Source organism: Tauraco erythrolophus, chromosome 17 (genome assembly GCF_009769465.1).
Source record: "Tauraco erythrolophus isolate bTauEry1 chromosome 17, bTauEry1.pri, whole genome shotgun sequence".
Classification (NCBI taxonomy): Eukaryota; Metazoa; Chordata; class Aves; order Musophagiformes; family Musophagidae; genus Tauraco; species Tauraco erythrolophus.
The window spans coordinates 14,515,730-14,540,450 of NC_141481.1; the positions used below are offsets into that span (position 1 = coordinate 14,515,730).

The window sequence follows — 24,721 nt, forward strand, 5'->3', positions numbered from 1 at the left end:
GGGACCGGAGCTTTGCTATTTACCGAGCTGATGAAGTAAAACATTGACCAAAACTGAAACCAATTATGCTGTGATTAGATAAACGAGCTGGAAGTGTGTTAATTAATAATCACCGGCCCAGGAAGATGCAGCTGTACTAAGTCCTGTGCCTTTTCTATTGTACAAGCATGTGCAAATACATTCTTCTGCAGAGCATTAATGAAATGTTTTAATGCACAAGAGTGTTAATCCGAGCACTGAGCACTCGCTGGAATGCGGCTGCTCCCGGCCGGGGATGGTGCGTGCTGCTGGAGGGAGGAAGAGGAGTGCTGCAGGTTGGCCCGAGAGCCTTCCCCTCTCCAAAATCCTGTCCAAGAGGTGTGGAATAGGGAGGTGCCACCAGCGTGGCGCGATGTTTTGCCAGCCATGGCTATGGTGGGAGGATTGGGCTGGTTGGGCTGACCTCTCCTTGCCACGAGTGGGGCTTGCAGAAGGGCTTTTCCCTGCAGTGGGCAATGGGGAGCAGAATTATCTCTTCTTCAGCCTGGAGAAGAAAAGGCTCCGGGGAGACCTTCCAGCAGCCATCCAGTACCTAAAGGGGCTACAGGAAAGCTGGAGAGGGGCTTTGGACAAGGATGTGTAGTGGCAGGACACGGGGTGATGGCTTTAAACTGAAAGAGGGGAGACTTTGATTAGATCTAAGGAAGAAATTCTTCCCTCTGAGGGTGGTGAGGCACTGGCACAGGTTGCCCAGAGAAGCTGTGGCTGCCCCATCCCTGGAAGTGTTCAAGGCCAGGTTGGATGGGGCTTTGGGCAACCTGGTGTAGTGGAGGGTGTCCCTGCCCATGGCAGGGGGGTTGGAACTGGATGATGTTTGAGATCCCTTCCCACCCAAACCATCCTGTGATTCTGTGATTCTGTCTGCTCTGCTTACTCAGAGATGAAGGTAAAGGAGTTGGCAGCCCGTATAAGCTGTCTTCAGGAGCCGGGTAGGAGTGGGTTTTGTTGTAGGCTTTTTTTTTTTAACATAAAAGTGAACCCCCATATGGCACTGCATATTTAGCAAAGAACTTTCTGGTCTTTTTATCCAGCATATTAGTCTTGCCTTCCCATGGAGATCTGGGTACCAGCCACAAGCAGACGCACGACCCCAGGCAGGCGATGGGGTCGGCTGCAGCCCCTTCGTGGGAGGCTGTGCAGCATCTGCTGTGGCCCCGGGGTCCGAGTGGGCCTTGGTGGGGCCGGGTGGGCTGGGGAGCAGTGCTGGAGGGGAGCAGACCTGCTGGGGCTGGGCTGTGGTCTGCCTTCCCCAGGGAGCTGCCGATGGGGCACCAGCCCCCTTCCGTAGAATCACAGGATGGTTTGGGTTGGAAGGGACCTTCAAGATCAAGGCCAGGACAAACTCCCCAAACAGGCTGCGTTCCCTCCTGCTTTGGCCATTGGTTACAGTGATATTTCTCCCCACGTTTTTTTTGCACTGGAGATGTGGGTGTCTGAAATAAGCATCTCTTCCCAAGCCTGTTCCTGCAGTTACAGCTGCCTGGGTAATTAAAAGATGTTGTCTGAATAATTTATTTGGAAAGTATTGCAAATTTTGCAGAATAAATTATTCAAATGTCGTTCAGCCAGCTCTACCTGACCTGGCCCTACGAAGGGGAGCGGATGATATCTCGTTCCCATGGCGATGGAGTGGTGTCCTCAGGCCAGTGCACCCCCCAGGCAGGGGACAGACCCTCCCCGACAGAACCCTCCCAGCATCGGCGGCCCCTGCGGAGCTGTGGCTGCTGGTCATGGTCATGGGGCTTCCCGGGGCACTGGGATGGGACGTTCTGCAAAGGCATCCGGAGCGGGCGAGGGGCGAGGAACGGGTGTACAACCAGAGGTATTCACCCGGGGGGCCTGATTCAGCCCCGGTGCCCAGCAGCGAGGGCACCCCAGCGCAGTCCCAACCCGCCGTGCCGCGGGCACCTGGGAAAGGGACCCAGCAGGTGCTGCCGAGCCGCTGCCTGCACCCGGCACACGCACCCATGGGTGCCCTCTGCGCATGAGCGTGCAGAGGAGGGTGTGGGTGCTGCCCCCACCCCACATCCCCCCGAATCCCATGAAGTCCCAGACTTACCGGTGCCTCTTCCTGCCCGTAGCCTGAACCGGGGTGGCTTTCCTCAGCCGTGGCCGGGCTCGGTACCCAGAGTGATTTAAGAGCAGCTGCTTTAAATGGGATCGTAACGTTCTTACTCATCACTATTAATAATGATGTTACTACTTCTTAATGATGCACAAAACTGTCAGAATGTGACGGATGTAAAACTATCTTACATCAAATTTAACTGTCAAAGAAATGCCATGAACAGTTGGAGAGGAGCATGTTTCTCCTGACACGAGGTATCACTGCTGCCCTTCCTGAGGTTTTTATTTTTCTTTCACTTAATTGTTGATTTCTGCTTGACAAGTCAGGAAGTTACTTAAGGTCAAGCAGAAGCGTTTTGTTTTTTGAAATGAAGAGATAAAATTATTCCCATTAATGAAATTTTTAAGTCTGCGTGCTGAGATAATAACCTGAGGTAATCAAATCTCATGCTTCAGGGCGTAGACTGATTGACTGTGAGGGTCAGGAATTATTCCTCCTGTTCCTTAAAGAAGTGAACAATGGCCTGATAAATGATGAAGGCTTATTCATGTGTCTCCAGAGGACATTCCGCGGCCGTTCCGACGGTGAAGCACGAAGCAAAGTCGGAGCGTTGATTCAGTGTGACATAATTTCCCATCCTCTCTCCAAGGGGACGTCGCCCGTTTGGTCCACGAGAGCGGCTCCTGCCAGCCCGTGGGTCAGTTCTGCTGCTCACACGGCGGCTGCTGCCATCTGTCTCAGGGGGTGAGGGGTCCCCGGGGTCTCTGCTGATCCGCGGCGCAGATGAAGAGCGATGATCTCCAGCGTGGACGTGCCCTCTCTCCCGCCCCGGGTGCCTGGTGTGGGACCTGCGCTGGGGCTGGGACGGGCATTGCTCAGTGCCCAGTACCACCAGATCCCCTGTTTAGGTCGTCCTGCATGGTGGTGGGTGGCGGTGGGCTGTCTGATTTTGGCGTGGAGATGAGCCCTGTGCCCAAGGCTCTGACATCTCCCTGGGCTGCAGGTGGTCGGGGTCATTGAAAATATGTTTTCACAATAATGCTAAAGCCAGGAAGGTGATAAAAAGGTGGTAAAAGCTCAGCAGGGTTGCAGGAGGAGGGTATTGAGAGGCCCTGGTTGAGCGGAGCAGTTGGGGCATCTCTCACCGTGCCACGGCAGTGCCAGGGGTGCAGGCAGGGAGCCCTGGCCCCCGCGCACGGGTGAAAGCAGGAGTGTGCAGCAGAGTGGGACCATCGCCTGTGGCCACGGTCAGACCCACCACGGGGTTAGGGATGGAGCTGTGCGAGGGATACGGGACAAGGGATGTCTGGGGGGCTTGGGGCAGGGGCACAGGGGCACCGGGCTCCCTGTACAAGGCACCTCTCACGTCTGCAAACAGCAAAAACTTTCCTGCTGACCCCGCGAGGGCCACCTGCCCTGCGGGCGCATCGCCAGCCGGGGGGTGCCCTGGCAGGACCAGCCGCGGGGCTTTTCTCTAACGCACTTCTGTGTTTCATAGTTCAAGAAGGGGGTGATGAAGATCCCCTTTTTTCCCATCAAAAAGGCACAGGTAAAAGCTTGCAATGGTGGTGAGGAAGTACGTGTCCTCCCCCTCTTCCAGCGGCAAAGCCGCTCCTCGGAAAGCTGCTGGTAAATGTGGATGCTGAGCAGCTGCTGCACCCGCACCCCTGAGCCCACCGACCACCAGCGGGCCACAGCCCCCTGGCAGAGAGATCCCACCTGTCCTGGGCACGGTGGCATCAGCAGTGAGGTCACTGCATGTCGCCTCCGCTGGGGCTGGGGTGATGAAGTCATTCCTTCCCCATCTGCCAGAGGGGCCAGAGGCAGCTCTGCCCGTGGCTGCCTCATCCCAGGAGCCTGAGGAGTGGAATATCGAGTGGTGCCGAATCGCCGGGGCTGCCCGGGCCCCGTCCCTGGGCTGCAGGCGATTCCCGGCAGGATTGCCCGTCTCTGTCTGCCAAGGGTGTCGCGTGTGATAAATGAGCTTGTTTAGAAATGCAGATTTGAATTTTGGCTACAAGTTTCATTCTGTGGAGCCAGAAATTGGGCGATGCTTCAGGAGGACAGCAGTAGATGGCAGATTTGGGATCATTAACGCGCTTTTCAAAACTCTCTGGCTCCCAGCCTTGCGTCGGAAACGCCTTACTGGCGGTTTGGGAACCCAGCAATTGTTTTTACTCTTGCTGATTCTCTGAAAGGGTCTTCTAATGTCCTGCAGCTCCACACGTGCAGCTGGAGTCCGCTGCTCCTCGGGATTGGGGTGTAGGGGGTGAAGCTGTGCCCCCAGTGAACCTCGTCGCAGAGCTACTGGTGTGATCCCGTGGGATTTCAGGCAGTGCCGAGTTCCTGGTTCCTGACATGGCACGACCCCCCATCCCCAATCCCCGAGGTGTGCCCTGCACCAGGGAGGTGACAGTGTGCTGTGCCAAGGGGCTGCCGGCGGGCACCATGCCCGCTGCTGAGGAGGGGCTGAGGGCTCCGTAAGGGCAATGCTTTGGTGAAGGGAAGCGCCTATCGCTGCTTGGGCAGTGCTGCCAGCCCAGCCCAGGCCAGGGTGGGAGACCCTGTGAGGGCACCCAGCTGAGCCACAGCCGCTGGCAGTGGTGCAGCAGCGGGGAGGTTCTGCCCTGGCTGCCCTCGTGAGCAGCTTTTCCCCCGATCACGGAGATGCTCCATCACGTCCCGTCGGCATTTCCATCTCTGATGTCTTTGCCTGGGTCGGAGGGGAGATAAGACCCTTCTCCCAGAAGACAGATCCTTTTGACTTAATCTGGGGAAGAGATTTAGATCAGCCTGATTGCATTTAATTTGCCAAAACCACAATCCAATTACCAGCAGCCAAGGTCGCCCACAGTTTTGCTCTCCCCCCTTCTGCTCCCGCTCCCCACTCCCTAGGGCGATGCTCTGGCTCCCAGAGCCGGGGTGCTGCAGCCACCCAGCTCTCCATGGCACCCCCCCGGTCCCTCGGGGCCGTGGCACCTGAGCCCCAGGGGACCCCAAGGACCAGCTTGGCGCTGGCTGCAGCCGCTGTGCCGGTGCTTTCTGGCGCCTGGCTGCTTCATTGCTATTCCACTCTCCGTGGGAAGCACCGTGCCCATGCTCCCACCTCTCCCATAAGGAAGAAATCAGTGCCGTTCTGCTTACCGAGGTGCAAGGGGAAACAAAGCAGCTTCAAACTGTTCAAAAGTGACAGCAAACAACAAATCATCCTGTCAGAGAGTGAAAATAACCTCTGGAGTTGATCCTCCGCTGCCTCGTCCGTTGGAGCGGTGTTCGCTTCGCACCGATCACTGTACGTTGTTTCTCACGTGACGTCCGTGTCTGCACGTGTTCAGTTTTTAATCACGATTTTCACACCGACCGTTCGCTCACAGGGAAGTTGCCTATTATTGGGTGTTTTTATAGTTTGGATACTGAATTTACTCCTTTTTCTCCTCCCCAGTAAGAGATGCTAAAAACCTAGTTCCTATGGATCCTAATGGCTTGTCAGATCCCTACGTGAAGCTTAAACTAATCCCTGACCCCAAAAACGAAAGCAAACAGAAGACCAAAACCATCAAGTGCTCCCTGAATCCTGAGTGGAACGAGACGTTTAAATTGTAAGTACCGGAAAAATGTTTAAACTCGTGAACTAATTTTTCTCGCCCCTAAGAATTAATGTGATTGTGTTTGCTCTGATTTAATTATTCAGAGACGTTGAGCTGATTCAACTGAGAAATAATTCTTTTCGGTCCTGTAAGTGTGACTCAGAGATGCTCAAACCTCTGCCCTGACCCCTGATCAAAGCTGAGTGTTTCGGGCAGGAACTCTGCGTTCTCCATTTGAAACGGATGCAGTTGGGAAATTAAATATTAGAGCGTTGGACAGTCGTTGGAGATGATCCTTCAGTTTGCCTCCAGGTTCTTATGGAGCGTGGAGGAGCGTGGTGGTGCAGCAACAGCTTCCAGAATCAAACCATCCCTTCTTCTCTCCTCTCTTCCAGCCAACTGAAAGAGGCAGACAAAGACAGGCGGTTGTCCGTGGAGATTTGGGACTGGGATCTGACCAGCAGGAATGATTTCATGGGCTCCTTGTCCTTCGGGATCTCTGAGCTGCAGAAGTCGGGAGTCGATGGATGGTAAGGGTTGCAACTGCTTTAAAAACACCGTGGGTGCCAAAGCAGTCCTGGTCCTTTTGTACGTGGTGGAAGACGCGGCAGCCCGACGGGCTTTACCAGCACCCTCTGCTCAAGGACCACCCGTGGGTTTGGCCCCTGCGGAAGGTGCTGCTCCACCTCCCAGCTGGAGCTGCAGTGGGCTGCGGGGCGGCCCTGGGATGGGGTCTGAGTGCCCGGCGTGGGCTGGCTCTGTGCCACCTCCCCCGCATCCTCCTGCCCCTCGCTGGGGCTGGGGGGTTTCCCTGCTCCGGGGCTGCCCGGGGGGCTGGCGCTCACCGCGGGCACTGCTGCGTGGGCTTCGGGAGGAGACCGTGTTGCCTGCCAGCACAGCAAGCGTTTCCCAGCGTTTCCTGGTTGGGTTCCCTGCGTTTCTGTACTGGGGAGGCAAATGTGGCTTCGTCAGGTGAGCGGGAGAGCGCAGAGGGGTGGGGGGACATGTCTGAACTGGGATTTGTGGGACACGGACGAGCAGAATGGGTGCTGAGGGGCACTGCTCAGCAAAAGGAGGAATGCTACCGAAGTGCGTAATTACCGCTGCTCGTTACCGCGCGAGATGAATGCAGAATGGGTCTCTTCATTTCCATTTTATCTCCCCCAGCAGGCCATATGCTGCCTTATTTCCCTTTTTTTTTCTTTTTTTCCCCAGCTACTGGTGCCTGAGAGCTGGGTTACCTTTCCGTGCCAAGCGTAGTAATTGGAAATAGATATTACATGTCTTTTGGAAACCCAAACCTGCACGCTGTTAATTCGCATTCCGTGAGCTGAGCGACACCCCGGGCTCTGCCTTGCCCACCGCGGAAGCTGTGCGTGCCTCAAAGTGGAGGATGGAGAGGAGGAGGAGGAGCGGGCGGAGGGGCTGCCCTGCCCCTCGTGCACGGGGAGGTGGACTGGCACCATGTGGGCACCTGCTCGTCTGGCAGGGTAGAGCTGGGGGTGCTCCCTGCCACCATCCCCCTGGTCCCACCCACCTCAGTGGGGATCTAAGGAGTTTCCCTTGTCAGCACTGGCTGCAATGAACCCGAGGACGAGCTCTGATGTATATTTGATGCCTAAACTGCAGCCAATGGAGAAAAGAAGCTCAAAGGGAGAGCCTGTCCCCTTGTGATGCCAACAGCACTTTGTTGCTGGGGCTTTGGGGGTGACCCCTGGCTGATAACCCTCCTCCGCTGCCAGGAGGGCTGTGCCAGCGGAGCCAAGGCTTTGCCCACAGCTGTGCAGAACGCCTCACATCTGAGTGACGTTTCCATGATTTCTGATAATTGCTGCTCACACTTTTTTTCCTTTGTTTTGCTGAGCATCTTGGCTTTGTGCTTGAAGTTGTCGGCGCCAGTGTAGCACCGACATGTTCCGCGTGCTCTGCCTGTGGAGCCCAGCCTGCCCTGGCACCAGGGGCAGCCGGTGGGGAAGGAGCTTGCCCATGCGTGTGCCCGTGGCCGTCACGAGAAAGACGTGCTTTGTCTGTGGGTGTTTGGGTCAGGCTCAGTTTTGGAAGAGGCATCGGTGCTTTGGTGTCTGCCGCAGCGGGCGGTGGATGTGCTTTGTGGGTTGGGGTGGTTGGGGTCCCCAGTACGGCCAGGACCCCAGGAACACCCCCCACTCGGGAGCTTGGTGAGTGGGATGGTTTGGGGGTGTGAGGTTTGGGGGGGTCTTCTAACCTTGGGGAAGGATCACCAGGATGCTGATACAGTGGAGGCAGAGCTGTGCTCGGAGCAGGAGGTGCGGACCTGCCTGCCCACCATCCTGCCCACGGTCCTGGCTGCCATCCTGACCTGCCGTTCTCGCTGTGTCCCCCCAGGTTTAAGCTGCTGAGCCAGGAGGAGGGGGAGTATTTCAACGTCCCGGTGCCTCCTGAGGGAGAAGAAGGAAACGAGGAACTGAGGCAGAAATTTGAGGTGAATTGATTTTTCTTGGGATCTCAGGGGTTTTCCTTGCTGCCCACCTGCCATGTCCTGCAAGGGGCTTTCCTTGCCAGCTCTTTCCCTGGGGAGCGTGGAGCAGGGTACAGCCCATCGCTCCACCCTCTCCCTGCTTTGCACTGGGGACCCGTGCCCTTGGCTGGGGGTTTCCATGGCACACCTGGCACCGGGGCACGGGCTTCCAGCCGTGTTTCCAGAAGGTAAGTTCTTCAGTTACATTTAGCAAAAGAAAGTCACTCTGAAGATTTGAAGCTCTCCAGCAACGGTTTGGCTACGTTAAATAATTAACAAGGACTGTATGGGAATGGAAAGTTGGTGATGCATCCGAAAGCGGTTCCTGCCTGCGCTGGGTCATGCCACCGTGCCAGGCTGGGGCTTCCAGGGGGGACCGGAGGGTCTGCGGGGGCTCGGATCGCTGCGGCTCTGCCGGCACAAGGCACACGGTGGGCCAGGAGCGGCTGTGCAGCCGCCCGAGGGGTGACGGGGACCTGGACACAGGAGCCGAGGGGGCATTTTGTAGAGGTTTGTGGAAGAGCAAATTAAAGCAAAAGGATCTGGATACACCAGGAGCTGGGAGCGAGGGCCCATTCACGTGCAATTTTCCGATGGGATTGACAGGATGGTTTTTAATTGTGGCACACGGAACGAGCCATCCCTGTCACCTGGAATACTCCATCCTAATTGGAAAGTGCCGTGGCCGCTGTGCGCACGTGCGTGTCTGCCTGCGCGTGCGGTGGAAGCAGGGAACAGGTTAGCTGGGAAAGGGAACGGTCGTTTCTGGTGGAGGAGGAGATGAGAGATACAAAAATGATTCTTTCATAGATTTCTAGGTTGGAAAAGACCTTAGAGATCATCGAGTCCAACCGTCCCTAGTCCCCGTTAAACCATATCGCTAAGTAGATCATCCACCCTATTCTTTGGTGCTTATGTCAGATTGACACTACAACCGAGAGCGTTGCACAGTGCGGAGGTTTGTGCAACATTTGCTCGTGCCTTGTGCTCCGCTAAGAACTCCTTGATCCCGTCCGTGTCCCTGCTGCCCGCAGGCAGGGAGGAGTCTGGAATCCCAGCGTTTCCAAGAAGTTGTTTCTTCTCGCTGCAAAGCAGCAGAGCAACCCCCCCCCCCCTTCACCTACGTTGTTTCGGTCGGTGTCTGCCTTTCTGTAGGGTTGCATAATTCACAGCTTGTGTTTGCCAAAATGAGCAGAGCGGAGCTAAATACGGAGATACTTCATTTAAGGTATTTCCAACGCTACGTGCTCGTTAGAGAGGGAGGAAGATCCCGAATGTCCCGGGATGACCCGATGTAACGGTGCTCCTGGGGTCAGCACGTGCACGTGTTGCTGACACAGCGGTTCTACCCCCGTTCTGAGGTGCCATGTAAGAGGATTTGTTCGTCTGTTTTTTCTGTCATGCTGCTGATTATGAATTACTATAATTAACTAAGATAAATTAAGATATTAGTATAATTGAATTTGGAGCTAATCTCAGGAAGAAACCCTTTCTTAGCCGTTCGTTACACGTCGCGGCAGCCTCTGTATCCTGCCTCGTGCACGGAGACCAGGCTGGGTTTTTAGGAGGGTGACGGTGGGGTGAGCTGGCACGTGGCATCAGCGATCCCCGACAGCGCTTGGCACCGTGGCGTTACCGACAGAAACGCTGCTGGGGCTGCGGGAGGTGTGAGCCTGGAAGACTGGGGCAATACGGCTGAGCCAGTCATTCAGTTTTGGATAACCTGAGTGATCCATCCTTCCCCTGCTCCCAGCTCGGATCGGGGGGTGACCTGGTGAACCGAGAGCGGAGTCAATGTGAATTGAGGTGGCCAAGCGGCAGGGAAGCTCAGAGGAGCGACAGTGCCTCGGCTGAAGTGGCCCGTAGCTCCGAGGGGAAGGCCAGTGGCACCGGCGAGCGCTCGGAGGGGGCAGTGGGGCTGGGGGCTCGGCGGTGCTGCCGGCAGCGCGGGACGGTCGCATGGGGAAAGCGCCGGTGGAGCCTGGGAAAAGCAAAGGATGTAAAAGTGATGGGCTTTTCCGAGCAGCTGTGGGTACGGGATTCCAGGGAGCTGGAAAGGCTCTGCAGAGCCTCATCGCACCCGGGCTGCCTGGGGAGCTGACCCGGCGAAGCTGCTGTCAGCATCGGAGCGTCAGCGCTCTGCAGCGGCAGCACCGAGGACGGGGTGCAGGGGGTGAGATTTCCCTGCCAGTCTCCAAGGGATTGCAGTGACACCTGGGGCCAACTCGCCAAGAGGCTTCAAAGAGAAACATCTCTTTACTACTCAATAAGCCACGGAAGATCCTGCCGGGGTGATTGATCCAGGCGTTACGGGGTTAATAGGTCTTTGCCATTGGTCAGTACAGCTCACATCTGCCCAGAGCCCTGGGAATGGACCTGGTACAGCTGGAGACTCCTGTGAGCCGTACACAAAATAAAGTCGTTGCCCTTATGGTTGTCAGCGTGAACTCCGTAACTGTAGCTCGGGACTGGAGAGTTGGTTCCTTTTTCTCCTTTTTTTTTTTAATCTCACATTTGTCTCTTTTATATAGAATTTCCTGACTATCCCAGGAAATAGGACGGTTTTAATACAACAGTTGGCATACAACCAATGGCTGTCAGCTCCCTAAAGAACTACCCACCTGCTTTCGTTGTGTTTCTTGATGTTCCAGCGGTGGTAGAACGGTTTGTGTGTTGGAAGTCAGGTGACGAGTTGCCTACAGATCAGAAAACACTTTGTCCAGAGGCATCATTCCACTCTGCCAGACTACAACTGTACCCTCACCTCGCTGCGTCCTCCTTTGTGAGCAGGTCACTGTCCCAACAATGGGGTCCCTGGCCCGCTGGGCGATGGCATGTGCCAGCACCCTGGGGCAAGGAGGGCGCTGAAGCCAGTTGCATGCACCAGCCAGGCTGCTGTCATGGCGTTGCAGATGGTGAGGACTAAAAAGAATCCTCTGATCGATCTGCGTTAGTGCTGCTCCATCCTGCCCGCTCCCGGGCAGCGCAGATCAACGGGACAAAGCTGAGACATGTAGGACAGGGTTGTGTTTTGAGCGGTGCCAAAGCGCCAGGATGGCACAGGAGATGCGTGGCTGCTCGCGGGGCTGCTGTGGGCCGAGGTCATGGTGCTGTGCAGCCTTTGGTCTGCAGCGGGCACGTCCTGGGCTTCACTGGGAAGCGTCCCGAGACGAAGGCTGAAGCCTCGTGCTCCATCCCCTGCCAATTCTGCTCCGTCTTTGTCGGCCGCTTGCTGAGAAAGCGTGATAGATGTGAACGTCAGCTGCTACTGCATAAATTCAGACGTAGTAAATTAACTATGACAAATGGAGTTGGATAACGAAGGTCAAGTGCTTTTTTTTAAAAAGTTTTGGGAGCAATATTTGGCACGCTCCAGCCGTAAAGCTTAAAGAGGTCTGGAGATTGTGTGAGCATCAGGAGAGTATTAAAAACAGGTTAAAGGACTTTTGTGCTTACTTAGAGAGAGACGTTGGAAACACTCAGCAGGAAAAGCAAAGACACTTCACTCGGGGTGACAATCTTTACACCTCCCCAACTCATTTTGGGCTCTTTCCTGGAACGACCGTTCCCACCCCGGCCAAGCTGCGCGCGGAGCCTCTTTGATCAGGGAAGTTGAGTTGTGTTTGTATCCACATCTCATCTCCTACGAACGTACCGTGATGCTGAAAATTCAGGTCAAGTGCAAGGCTGGCTGTGCCTGAGGCAGCCCCTCTCCAAACGCGGGCTTGGAGCAGCTGTAAATGGTGGGAAGGAGCCAAAATCACTCACACTCGGGTGCCAGGTGCTCGCCTGGGCATCTGCCAGCGCTTTGGTGACGCTGTGCGCGATGGTGGCCAGTCCGCTGGGACGAAGCAGATGGAAATCCTCTTCCACACTCGTCGAGTTGCTCTTTGCCACCCTGTGCAGGGCTGAAGGTCTCCCCCTGCTTCCATTCGTGCATCGGTGAGTGCCCTGGACCAGCCCGGCGCTGCCAGGCTGCAGGCACGCGGGAGGAGCACGTGGACTTGTCTGACACGGGGGTGTGCTGGGGGTGTGCTTAGGATGTGCTAGAGGTGGGCTTGGGATGCGCTGGGGGTGTGCTGGGGGTGTGTTTGGGGTGCACTTGGGGTGCACTTCGGGTGCCTTTAGTGGCAGTGTAGTATTGCCCTTGGATTGTATTACGGCTCATTTTCACAGAGGTTAATTTAGTGTCAAATCCGCTCCGACAGGATTGTTTTTCGGCTCTGGTGGAGCGTTTGGGGGGCTCTCATGGAAAACGGCTGTTTTGCCTGCTGAAAAGTGCACGTTCCTTTTGGGGACAGCGGCGAGCTGCGGCGGGGCGCGGGCTGCCGAGGGCGGTGGCACGGAGGCTGCGCGGATTCGGGTGCCCACGTCGGGGTCCCTCCTTGGCCCGGTTCCAGGAGCCGCTCTCGGTCGGTGCCAGAGCTGCTGTTCGTCAGCCTGAGCTGATGTGACATAAAACGCCCCAGCCGGGCATCCCCTTCTTTTGGGGACGTTGTGAAAGCCTAAAGATCCCAACGGGGAGAAGCCCTCGTACCTGGGGAGAGGTGACTTCGTTTGCTTTTCTCCCCGTTGCAGAGCTGGCGTGCTGGTGGCACGGCCCCGCGGGTGCCGGAGGCTGTCGGGTGGTTCCAACCTCCTCCCGGGGCAAAGCCGCGTTAGCGACTGCCATGTTTGCAAATCCCAGAGACCCAGGAGTTTTTCAGATGTTTGTAGATGCTGCAGGTGACCTTGAACGGAGAGTTTTGCAGCACGGAGAACCTTGGGAGAACCAATTAGCAGCAGCAAAGGCTGGGAGCTTACTGGTGAGGCTGCTATCTGGAGGGGCTGCGCGCAGCAGCCGGATGGAACTGCTGGAATGGGGTTAATGGAATTTCACGCCAGACTGAGCTCAGCGCAAGCCTCGCGCTGTCGCGTGTTCCTGAAAATCAGAACCGAATAAACGGGGAGATAGCTGTTGCAAACGGGGGTTCAGCAGATGAGGTGGCCCCTGGCCCGGCAAGGGGGTGTGTTTGGAAACTGGGGGGTTTGAGGCTCCGTCACAAGCAGCCACGATTGTGGCAGCGCGGGGGCACGGGAGGGGGGCTGCCCATCCCGGGGTGCTCAAAATGGATTCGTAGCTTCCTACGTTCAGCCTGGACTGGCAAAGGAGTGCAGTTCTCTTCGATACCAGATAGTAACGGAGGTGGAGCTGGATAGAAAATTCTATATTTTACCCTAATATATTTATGTTCACCTGTCCTTTTCCAGTGAGGTGAGAGACAGGAGTCGGCTTTGAGAAGCAAAAGCTGATTTAAGCCTCTGTTTTATGCTTCAGATGACCTGGAGCATGTTAGGGGGCAGCTCCCGGGCACACAGGCTGCCCCGTCCCGCCGCTGCGGGGAGTGGGGTAAGAGGGTATTGGGCAGATGTGGTTCCCAGTTGCTCTGGCAGAAACTAACTGGGAATTAGCTGAACGGTGCAGTGTGTTGGGGCTGAGAACTTCTCCAGGGCCCTTCTGGGTGCTGTCCCTGCCACGCTTATGGAAAACGTTCCCCTAGCTCAGGGTAGTGTTTGACCTGGAAAAGAGTTGATTAATGTGGGATTTTTGGGAGCACTCACTGGTTTTACGTTGACCTTTCTCCACCCTGTTTACAGTAATTTCTTCTCTTTTCTCCCCATCCTATCTCCCTCTTTGCAGAGAGCCAAGATTGGAACAGGCTCCAAGGCTGCGGATGAGAAGACAACAAATGCCATTTCTAAATTCGACAACAACGGGAGCAGAGATCGGATGAAACTCTCGGATTTCAATTTCCTGATGGTGCTGGGAAAAGGCAGCTTTGGGAAGGTGCGGTACGACGCGCGCCTTTGCGTCTAACACACGTTGCTTGTGGCGTTCCTGAGCTGGGGCCGAGGGGCTGCTCCAGCGTGACGGGTCCGTGTGCCACCTGGGACCACAGTGTCCCGGCAATGGGAGCCCAGTTGTCAGCTCCCGTCCGGACTGCGTGACTGCTGTGTCGCGGTGATGAAGACCTGAGATGTCCGGTCAGACCATCACAAAAATCAGATGCTTTTTTTAGGAGCCAGCATGTGTACTGGATCTTTAAAGCTCTTTTTTATTTGGCCATTTTTTTCTCTAATAATTACAAATACACGTGAACATTTTAATTAACTTTCCAGGCCGCTTATGAGTGGTAACAGAATTTCATTCTTCTAGTAATTATGTGACTCGGAGCCTTCATTTTTTTCTTGGGGTCTTGCCAACCCTATCATGATTTCCATAAGAAATCCCAGCCCTGGGGTGGCTGCTGGGCACGGCAGCGCGGAGCGGGCAGGGCGGTGGGCTGCTGCCGTGTGCCCGCGCCGCGTTCGCTGGTGCCACGGGCAGCCTGACGCTGCTCTGGTTAACGAATTGCCTTAATTGCAGGGAATATTGCTCTGCTCTCGCGGGCGGCGGAAGCGAGGAGGGAATGCCAGGGGAGCGATGCTGGGCACGAGGGGCGAACCCGCCCCGCCGTTCCCTCCACCAGCTTTTTGCCGCTGGCATTGGAGCTCTGGCGGGTCCAGCCCCCCTAGGCGGGTGTTCGCTGCCTTTCTGGAGGTGGGGAGCTCGGAGATCCACTGGAGCATCTGGGGCAGGAGGAGAGCGGGGAGTTCCCGGCGGTTCCTGGCACCCAGAGCAGAGCCCGCGGTTCCCATCGGTGCCATCACCCCGCGGTTACACCTTTGCTGCAGGCTGGAGCCTGGGTGGGTGGGAAAGCCCCGGGTGTTGTGCCCGTGCTGCCAGAGCTCAGTGGCACATACATATTCCTGTTTCTGCCTCACTTTTGCCCCCTTCTCTCTCCCTCCCGACAATTAATCCCTTTTAAAGTCGGTGCTTGGCATCCGGAACCTCTGTAGTTGGGTTTTCCCCCCCTCCCCTCTTCTTTTAATTTGAGGAGCATTAGCAAACTCTTCAGTTGGCATCATGGCTTATATAAGGGAACGTGTGACAGAAACTGTTCCCTGGAACAGAATGTTATAAATATGCTAATTAGCACTTATTAAAACAGCACGTTGGTTTCTACGGTGAGATGCAGCTTCAGCCTCACGTGTGCCTGCGCCTGCCGGGGAGCGCTCCCCTCCCGCCGCCCCGGCACGGGCACACGCGGTGGCACGGCGGAGGGTGCCCGTCGCGCTCACGCGGAGGTGCCAGACGTTTCAGGAGGGGTGCGGGTCTGTGCCGTGCCAGTGCTCTGCTGGCAGGGAGGCTCCCGGCGGGTTCCGTGCCCTTGGCGTGCCCAGCAACCGGTCGTGTCGGTGGCGGCAGTGTCCTTCGCCAGGGCTGGCACCCATGCCATGCTGGGTGCTGCCAGCCTCCCTCCTGCCAGTCCCTGCTGCTGCGGCTCAAGCTCTTTGGGTGTAATCACCCTGGTTTAGCGAGTCTCAGTCTCAGGCAGGAGCTTATTAACCCTTTGGCACCAGTAGCTCAGATTTAGTGCTCAGTATTTGACTCTGCCCAGGGTCAGCAGTACCCGTGTGTTGGCCTCAGTGCAGCGTAATGAACTCACTTTCTCCACATTCAGCATCAGAATATCTCCAGTTATTATGCTGGAGCATTCCCAAACAAATACTCTGTATTACTGGAATAAATCAAGTTAAATATCAGCTTTTTCTGCATCCAAAAAAAAGGGGAAAAAAAAAAAAAAAGCATGCAGTCTACTTTGCAGAGAGTGAGCTGGCAGCTGGAGGGCTGGCGGTCCCCGCAGAGCTGGGTGTCGGGGTTCAGGGGGTGGAAAACAGCTCTGGTTTGGGAAACAGCGCAGGGGCACATTCAGCCCCAGGACATGGTGGCCCTTGGTGAACTTGGTGGTCTCGGGTCTCCTTGGGCTGTGGGTGCTGCCGGGGCTGGCGGGGGCTCAGTAGGAGCCCCGGGAGCCGACACTGGTGGCAGCGCCAACTTGGCTGGCGCAGGGAGGGGAGATGTTCCTGACTGACGGCGGCAGCACTTGGCACAGCCCACCCTGGGTTTGCTTTGCTGTAATATAAATAGAGGAAAGTTAAATTATGTGGCTTGTTCGTATTTTTGCAGCTAATCAATCTGTCATGCTCTCAAGCTGTCAGTCTGTTCTGGGGGTTTTATGGTGTTTTTCTGAGTGGGGCCGGTTCCTTTGGCTCTGCAGTTGTGGATTAGAGTGCAACGGGAGACAATTTTCGTGTCCTGTGATAATCTTCAAGCTGTGGAGTGCTTTCCTCCCCTCTCCTGGGATGAAACGCAGCAGAAGGGCTGGTTGTGCCAGCACTTGGGCAGAGACGTGGTCTCCGAGTTGTGCCATAGCCGCTGGGCACGCGGTGAGGTTTGGGGCACACTCCCCCCTTCACCACCGGGCACGTTGGGCATAGCTCTGCTCACGGCGTTACCGAACCACACCGGCTGTGCTCGCTTGGTCGAATCTTTTTGCATTTACGGTGTGACAGGTCCCCATCTTTGTCATCACCAGCCCGCGCATCGGTGGCTGTTCTTCTCCTGAGATTTCAGCTGCGCCCGCGCTGCAGTCACCATAGGAACCGTGGTGCCAACGTGGAGCCAGCGTGGAGCCAGCACCCAGCTGGGAGCGGGACGGGCTGCCGCTCCACGGGCATCGCACCGCCGAGCTGCCGCGGGCAGGGGTGGAGGGAGACGGCGTCGGCGACGGTCGCGTGAGCCCCGTGAGCGGCCATGTGTCCCGCTCGGAGCACAGGGTGAGCAGCCAAGGCTGGCACAGGCTGCGTGCCCCTCGCTCCGGGTGCAGAAGGTGTTTTCTGGGTTGGCCATGGAGCAGAGCCCGAAAGCATTTCTGCGTGTGCAAATTCCCAGTGATTGCAGCATCCCCGAGTGGTTTCAGTCTGGACGAGCCACTCGCTCTGCTGGCCCCGGTGTGGGGGAAATACAGCACTGGGTGGTTTCCAGCGTCACCCGCACGCTCCCACGCTCAGCCCCTGCACCGTGGCTGCGGTGCAGCCGATTTTTAGGCAGCTGCAAAGTCCTTTTGCCTTTCACATCTCGGCAAAGCGGGGGCTGGTTGGCTCAGCTGTGGCTCGGGGTTGCCATGTAGTTGGGAAGGCACCACATGGAGATGTTCCCAGTCCGTGTGAGCCCTACAGAAGGTTTTTTGTGCGTTTGATGTGGTAACTGGCCAAGCTGTGCCTCTCACTGCGCTGCAGAGATGGAGCACGCTGGTGGGAGCCGTGTCCCCGCTCGGGTGGGAGCCGCATCCCTGCTCTGGTGGGAGCCGTGTTGCCCGCATGGACGGGAGCCGCGCATGGACATCTTGATGGCACCCGCCACGCTCTCGGTTTCCCCCCATGCAGGACAGGCTGCCGTCGCCCCGGCAGAGCTCAGCTCCCGACAGAGCTGTTCCCTACAGCCGGTTCCCGTTCTCCAGCAGCTGGTTTTCCCTTGGTGTTCGGCCAGTGTGTACCCCAGGGAGGTCTCTTGGGGGTTTTTTCCCCAACACGCTCCATTACCAACAACAACATGCTCTCTCCTGACATCTCCATGTAAAATATCTCAAAAAGCACCAGGATGCTTCCCGTGCCCTGCCTGGCTCTGCGAGCTCTCTGCTTCCAAAGGGGCTCCAGCTGCCATCCCCTCCCCGGCGCAGTCCCCTCGGGGCGGTAGCAGATGCCAGGCTCAGGGATTCCCTGCTTTAGTTATTTTTTTTCTCGGAAAGGGTTACGGGTTGCAAGGTAGGTCTGTGCGTAATCGATACTGCGTATAACGCGCTCGCTCCCGGGCAGCGGGTTTCATCTTCCCACAAACTGTGTTCTTGGAGCGGCCGCTTCTGTTTTTCCCACCGCCTTTGAATGGCCAAAGCCCGTCTGCTGTTATCGCTTCCAAACCGGCCCCGTCTTTGAGCACCTGGGCACGGTGACTTGTAAATCCTGACTGGTGTAAAAGTGGTGAAGATAAATGGAGGTGATGAACTGAAACGGTTCAGTTTGTGCAGAATTGTGAGGGAGGGTGCAGGCAGGGTACCGAGCAGGGCACCAGGCTGGGCACCAGGCTGCAGGCAGGGCATCGGGCTGAGCACCGGGCTGTGGGCAGGGCACTGAGCTGGGCACTGGGCTGTAGGCAAGGCACCAGGCTGGGCACTGGGCTGCGGGCAGGGCACTGTCTGGGCACTGGGCTGCGGGCAGGGCACTGAGCTGGGCACTGGGCTATAGGCAAGGCACTGGGCTGGGGGCAGGGCACTGGGCTGGCCATGCCCACGGGCGCTGCTGCCAGCTCAGCACTCTTATTTTCACTCTGACAAGTGGGTGGGCACCAAAGACTCTGTTTCTTGGGCCGTGTCCCCTGCCTTGTCCCCACTCCTCGGGCTGTGTCCCCCACCCCAGCCCAGGGCTGGCACACCGCTGCCCTCTCCCCAGACCCCAAAAGGGGCTATTCTGCCCCAGGACTCAGTGCTCCGGGGCAGAGCCAGGTGCATGGCAGCGGGGTGTGCGAGACTCCAGCCCTGTGCCACCTGCCTCGGGCCGACGAGATGGTTGATGCCGCTGTCCTTAGGGTATCAAAAGTCATCCGTGAGACCCCTCGTGTTTCCTCCACCAGTCTGCTGCAGTCTGAACTGCGTCTCAGTTCCACCCCATTGGTGTTGACTTCTTGTAATTTGTTTTCAAAACATCCAAACTCCTGTTCCTGATGTGGCTGGAGGATTTCTGCGGGCTCTTTCGAATGGAGAGCAGCTCATTTCACTGAGCGCTCGGATCTAATGTGATGAGAGGGGGGAAAATGGGAAGCAAAGTGTGGTTTGAGTCCCATCTATTTTGCCGGCAGCCCAAGGAGCAGCTTACGCTGATGGAGCGTAGTGGAACAGTCTGGGGATGCTCACTGGGGCTGATGTGATTAACGAGGGACGTTTGCACCCACAGAAGCAGTGTGTCCCAGTTATTGTGATAAATAAACCTGCAAAGGGGTGAAACTGGTTTAAAATGGGAGGCTGGATGGATTCTTGTGCATGAGAGGGGCTCTGGCGGAGCGATGGACCGGCACATAATTGGGTTTTGATCACTGTGCATGTCATCGAGGGGATGTGCAAGGCAGAGAACATCTTGCTGGTTTCTCCTTGCTGTTGGCTGTGTACTGACTCTTTTCCAGTTTTTAACACTTCATAATTTGATGGACTCTGTGTTCAAGCTCTTGACGCCTTCCCCCGATGCTGCTTGCACCCCGAGGGTGCTGCACCAGGGCCCGGCTCGGGGTGATCTGTGGCTCAGACACCAGCAGACCCCTTGGGCTGGGTTCCTCGAGGCGATCAGGTGGCGAGGGAGCAGATGTGCTGTCATTAGACTTATGGTTCCTGAACACTTTTGGACATACCGCTGGTGGCTTTCTGCATCGTTTGGCACCTGAACCTCTTCCAGGGTTATAACGGGAGCCACAGGATAATATGCAAATCGTTGTTTTTAACCATGGGCGGTGCCAAGCTGGAAGCGTTGCGGGTCCGTGTTTCCCGTTACCGTCTGTGTGTCCTCTCCCTCGCGCAGGTGATGCTGGCGGAGAGGAAGGGCACGGACGAGCTCTACGCCATTAAGATCTTGAAGAAGGACGTCGTTATCCAGGACGATGACGTAGAGTGCACAATGGTTGAAAAACGCGTCCTGGCTCTCTCCGGGAAGCCTCCGTTCCTGACCCAGCTCCACTCCTGCTTTCAGACGATGGTAAGTGCCAGTGCTGCAGCCTGGGGCCAAGGGCAGAGCGGACTGGGGACCCCGCTGGGCCCTGGACTGAGCTGGGGGAGTCTGACACTTTGAATGAATTTGAGTCACTTGGCTTCACTGGTGAGTTTGTGGGCAGAGACCCAGTGTCACCATTAGCCGGGGCCGGTGCCTTCCCGGGTGGCTGCAGGGCATCTGGGAACTGTGTGGATGGAGCTGTGGGGACTTCTGCCCTGGTGGCGTATTTTAGCTTCTCTGAAACACCTTTGCTTTTATTCATGTTTCTTTCCTGGATATACATCTCTCTCCCCTTGCAAAAGCAGCCACATACTTTCTGCGGTGGCAAACTCACAACTTGTCCGATTCACTTGCCAAAGTGCCTCCGTGAACAAAACGTGTGGTTAACCTGGAGACGGAGATGTACGAGAGCTGCACCCCTGAGAGTTTTCCATCAGGGAGCTGTTGATGGCATTAGATGTGATTTCCCAGCCCCTCCATGCCCCCCCAGCCCGTGATGTCCCTTACGATCCCACGGCAAAGCCCTGCGCTTTTCCTCAGGATTCATTCTGGTGATCAAAAACCTGAGTAGAGAGTGAAACCGCATACAAACCGCAGGAAATTCAGTTTGCAATGGGGATGCAATCGAGTTTGTACAAATCAGAAGTGGAGAGGGGGAGCGGGGAAGGGGACGGAGGACTTTAGAGCTGCCTCTGCCCAGTCGCGGCGCATCCTGTGAATGGAAACGTCCAGGGACGTGTCAGCAGGAGCAGAGAGGGGGAATCAGCAGAGTCCTTTGGAACGGTGACAATGCTATCCAGGAGGATTACATTTTAATATTATCCCAGAAATTTCATTTACCAAACACATTCAGCTCATTTAAAGCCTGCGGACCGGCTTTGCAGCGCGGTAATCGAAATGTGGCAGGAGCAGCTATTTCACGCAGCATCTCTGGCATCTGGAGTGAGTCAGCGCAGGATTATTCCTGGCAGACCCGTAGTAGCTTAATAGTAATTGTATTTGTAATGTCATCAAAATGTACAGCGGGGTGCATTATCAGGCGCTGGCACAAAGCACGTCGATTTGCGGGAGCGCGGTGCGGAGCGTGCTGCTCAGCCGAGGCTGGAGTTCGGCCACGGTGGGAGAGAGAAAAGCCCCAAATCTGCGTTTTAAAGAGAAAATGAAGATGAGCGATGAGAGCGAGAGCTCCTTCGTGGGGCTGAAGGACGAGAAGCCCCATGCTGGTCCGGCTGAGGGATCTTGGGGTGCTCTTCCCCAAAAAGATGCTGTGTCAGAGCCTTGGTTCCCGGGAGGCGGTGTCCCAGGGTGTCCCGGGGTGAGCCGTGCCTGCGGTGACGGGCTCCCTTCCCTCTGGGGCTCAGCAGGGAAGGGCACAGCAGCAGCAGTGACACCAAGAACTCAGCAGTTGTCCTGGCTTTGGCTCTCGTTTGCAGTCGGGGGGCACCCGACGAGTGGTTAGTTAGGAGGAGGGTGCTGGAAGGAGCCCTGGGAGTTGCTCCTCGGCTGCCCAAGGAAGGGACGTGCGTGTTTTACCTGCTCCGTGCAAGTCTCTGCAGGGATATTTACGTATTGGTGAGTTTGGGTGCTCCAGGCTTGGATGGACCCCGTCCTTCCCTGCTGTAGACAAGAGCCAGGACAGCTTTCTGGATCCATCTCTCTCTTCCAGCCATCTGGCTGCTTTATTCATGATGTTTTTTTCTCTGAAGCACCAGCGTTCTGTTCCCCACCCAAACGAGGAGAGCTCAAATCCTGCGTTTAGAGCTCAGCTGGCTGTTTCAAGAGACCATCGTTTTGATGTTCTTCCTTCTTGAAGCTGATGGATATATTTAGGGAACAGCTGCAAATGAGCACAGTATTGCTGTGCTCCCCAGTGCCCGTCCCAGGGTGACAGTGGTGCTGAAGGTGACTTTGCCAGCCCCGCGTGTCACGGCCAAGCCAGATTGGCACGTTGGCAGCGCAGTCGTTTGCAGAGGACCACGCTCCGAAATTCCCAGCCATCTGATGAGCCGAAATCTCTTTTCTGTCCCATCAGTGCCATGTGTTTTCCGATGACCCCAGTTACTCCCAGCCCTTGTTATGGTAACGCTCACATTTGCGTATCTTCTGGGCTCCTGGTCCTGGCTGTCTTAAAAGCAGGGCAGGGTTTGTTTAAGGAGGAAGTGAAGAATGGGAAAAATGATGAATTATTACGTAATGCTGCGAACCCGAAGCGCTCGCAGTGCTCCAGCTGTTGTGTCTTTCTTTTCGTGGGCTGGGGTGAGCCCGGGGGTGTCTTTGGGCTCCCTGGCATCGAGGCCCCATGGCTGGTTTTTGCAGGCTGTAGAAGGTCGCTTGTTGTAAGAAAGGTGACTCAGGCTGGGGTTTATGTCGTGCTTTGATGTTCTCATCCGTAAGCAACACGTGCAGGGATGCCTGCTGGCAGGGCAGACCCACTCAGACGGCACTCTGCTCATCCGGAGCCATCCCCGACAAGCATCCTCCAACGGTTTAGGTTGGTGGTTTTGGCAGTCTTGCACGATTTTCTTACAGCCATTTCCCGTTAAAAAAAAAGAGCTGTGAAACATCAGAGGAAAGTGGCATTTCAAGGGCACAGAGTCCCTGGGGTACGGGTGTCGCTGGTGCGGAGCCCCTGCTCGCCCAAATCCCGTGTCTCCCAGGACTCGCAGGGCTTGTGCTAGAGCTGTCTTTGAGACGTGGCACGATAAGATCCAGCTGATTTTGTTTTATTATTCCACAGTTCTGAGCTTTGTGGGGATGCTCAGGTCATGTTTCTTGCCTCGTTGCTGCACTCGGCTCGATCGTGGCCCATGCTTTCTCGGATTTCCAGCAATGCTTAGAGACCTGGGCTTCCATCCAGCAGGACTAACGCCGGCAGCGAGCGCCGGAGCCGTGCGGTGTGTGCAGCCCCTCACCAGCTCCCCGCCATCGCTGCGGCACTGGGGCAGCGCACGCTGTGCCCGTGCCCACTCTGGCACTCGCTGGGCTTTCCCTGTGGACGGCGGTGCGGAGAACACATGGCTACAGCAGCTCGTTTGGGGATTTCTCAGGTCTGCACCTACGTGGCTGCGACAGGAGGGTGCTGTAATCTGGAGAGTCTTAATTAATGAAAGCAAAGTGTGTTCCAAAGTCAGTGTGTGCTCATAGGTGGCTGGATTGCACCTACTAGCAAGTGTTTTAATTGATCCAAAGTCACTGATTGACCTGTTTGTTCTGCTCTTAACAATTACTTAATTAATTAACTGCACGGGAACATTAAGTGCACCTTCAGACCAGGCTGGGAGGAGTGAGCAGAGGGGATCCAGCCTCCTCCAGCCTCCCGGGCTGGACTGGGGGCTGCTGGGTCCCCCGCCGACGTGTGCGTCCCGGCACTGCCGCAGCCTGCTCCCGGGGAGGGGGTGAGCCTGGTGAGCCGGGAACGTCGGAACGTCGCACATCCCTCCTGGTGCTTGGCCAAACGGCGCTGGTCACTGCGGCACACGGGGGCTGGTCCCCGTGGGAACTACCCGTGTCCCTGGTGTCTCGCAGCGGCTGCCGTGCAGTGCCTGGGGAAATCCCGGTGGGCGCTGTCTGGGCATAACCGCTGCGGTGAAGAATGAGGCTGAGTTTATTAACAGGAATTGAAAAACCTCTGCTTTAGGAATTCCTCCACCTGCCTTCTCCGTCGGATCTGTCTGCAAAGGTGCAGAGCTGAAGCCCAGAGCGTTGCGAAGGAATTAGTACGTCTGTCCTATGGGCTTTGTATGAACACGAGCTCCACCTGCCCCCTTGGGACAGCAGTGGTGATGGTGGTATTGCCACGACAGATGCCAGCTGGAGCTGGCAGTTGCCTTGGTCCTTATTTCTGGCCCCTGCAGATTCACTCCTCTAATAAGCTCATGATTTGCTTTTTTTTTTCTGTAGGATCGCTTGTATTTTGTGATGGAATACGTGAATGGTGGGGACTTAATGTACCAGATCCAGCAGGTTGGGAGGTTTAAAGAGCCACATGCTGTGTAAGTTCAGTAGCCTTAGCTCGGCACCTTCGGGGTAGGTATTTGATGTACCTTTGTCATGTAAAGCCACAGGCTTTTGCCATGCAAGTCCTGGGCAGAATGGGAGGGGGAAGGAAGGAAGGACAGCAGGAATCAGAAGATGCAGGGTGATTCTGTTGCTGGGTGCCAAGAGCACCAGTGCCTCCAGCTCATCTTTGGGATATGTTGCACTCGTTGATGGGTAAATAATTGACCTTCATAAAAGCACCAGGCAGGAGGTTCGGAGGCTTCCTGGGAGACATGGCCCAGTGCTGTGCTGGCACCGTGCCTCTGTTCTGCCCCGGCCCCTTCCCCAGGGCATAAGAGGGACATCGGGTCTTTGTCTCGCTGCTGGGTCACCAACCCCAGTGTTAACTGGTGGCTTTGGGCTCCTGCTCCCTGTAATCTGGACAGAGCAGAACATGTTCGTGAAAGCCTTCACGTGCTCAAATAAAAACCACAAACAGTGAGCAGAGCCCAGGAGGGTCTGAACCGGTGCTTTGCACTCCGGCAGAGTCCTCTGAGACCCAGGATTTTCTTTAAAGCAAGCGGTGGCGGTGCGCGTTATCTCCTCGGCCTCCCCGAGATGACAGATAACGTCTCGAGCCGCGTTGCCAGCACACGGTAACGAACGGCCGTAGGTCCCAGCTCTCGCTTCGTGAGAATTTGTGTAACAAGAAGTGACAGCCCCCTGCTCGCCCCCAGCACCCTGGTTGCATCCCTGCCCGATACGAGCGGAGGGCGGGTTGGGTCGTTCTCCTCTGACACTTGTCTGGTGGTTTTATGTCGTGGCTGTCTTCATCCTTTGGTCGTGTATGCCCGACGCGTTTCACTTAGTGTGATGGGG

At 56.2% G+C, this 24,721-nt stretch overlaps 1 protein-coding gene across 1 annotated transcript in view; it reads left to right on the plus strand.

The window, feature by feature from the left end:
- PRKCB (protein kinase C beta) overlaps positions 1-24,721 on the plus strand; it is a 113,103-nt gene that overhangs the window by 70,025 nt on the left and 18,357 nt on the right. The window contains 6 exon segments of the mRNA XM_086622614.1: positions 5,550-5,706; positions 6,090-6,224; positions 8,059-8,155; positions 13,872-14,018; positions 19,676-19,849; positions 23,765-23,856. Of these exon segments, the coding sequence (XP_086478740.1) occupies positions 5,550-5,706; positions 6,090-6,224; positions 8,059-8,155; positions 13,872-14,018; positions 19,676-19,849; positions 23,765-23,856 (802 nt within the window).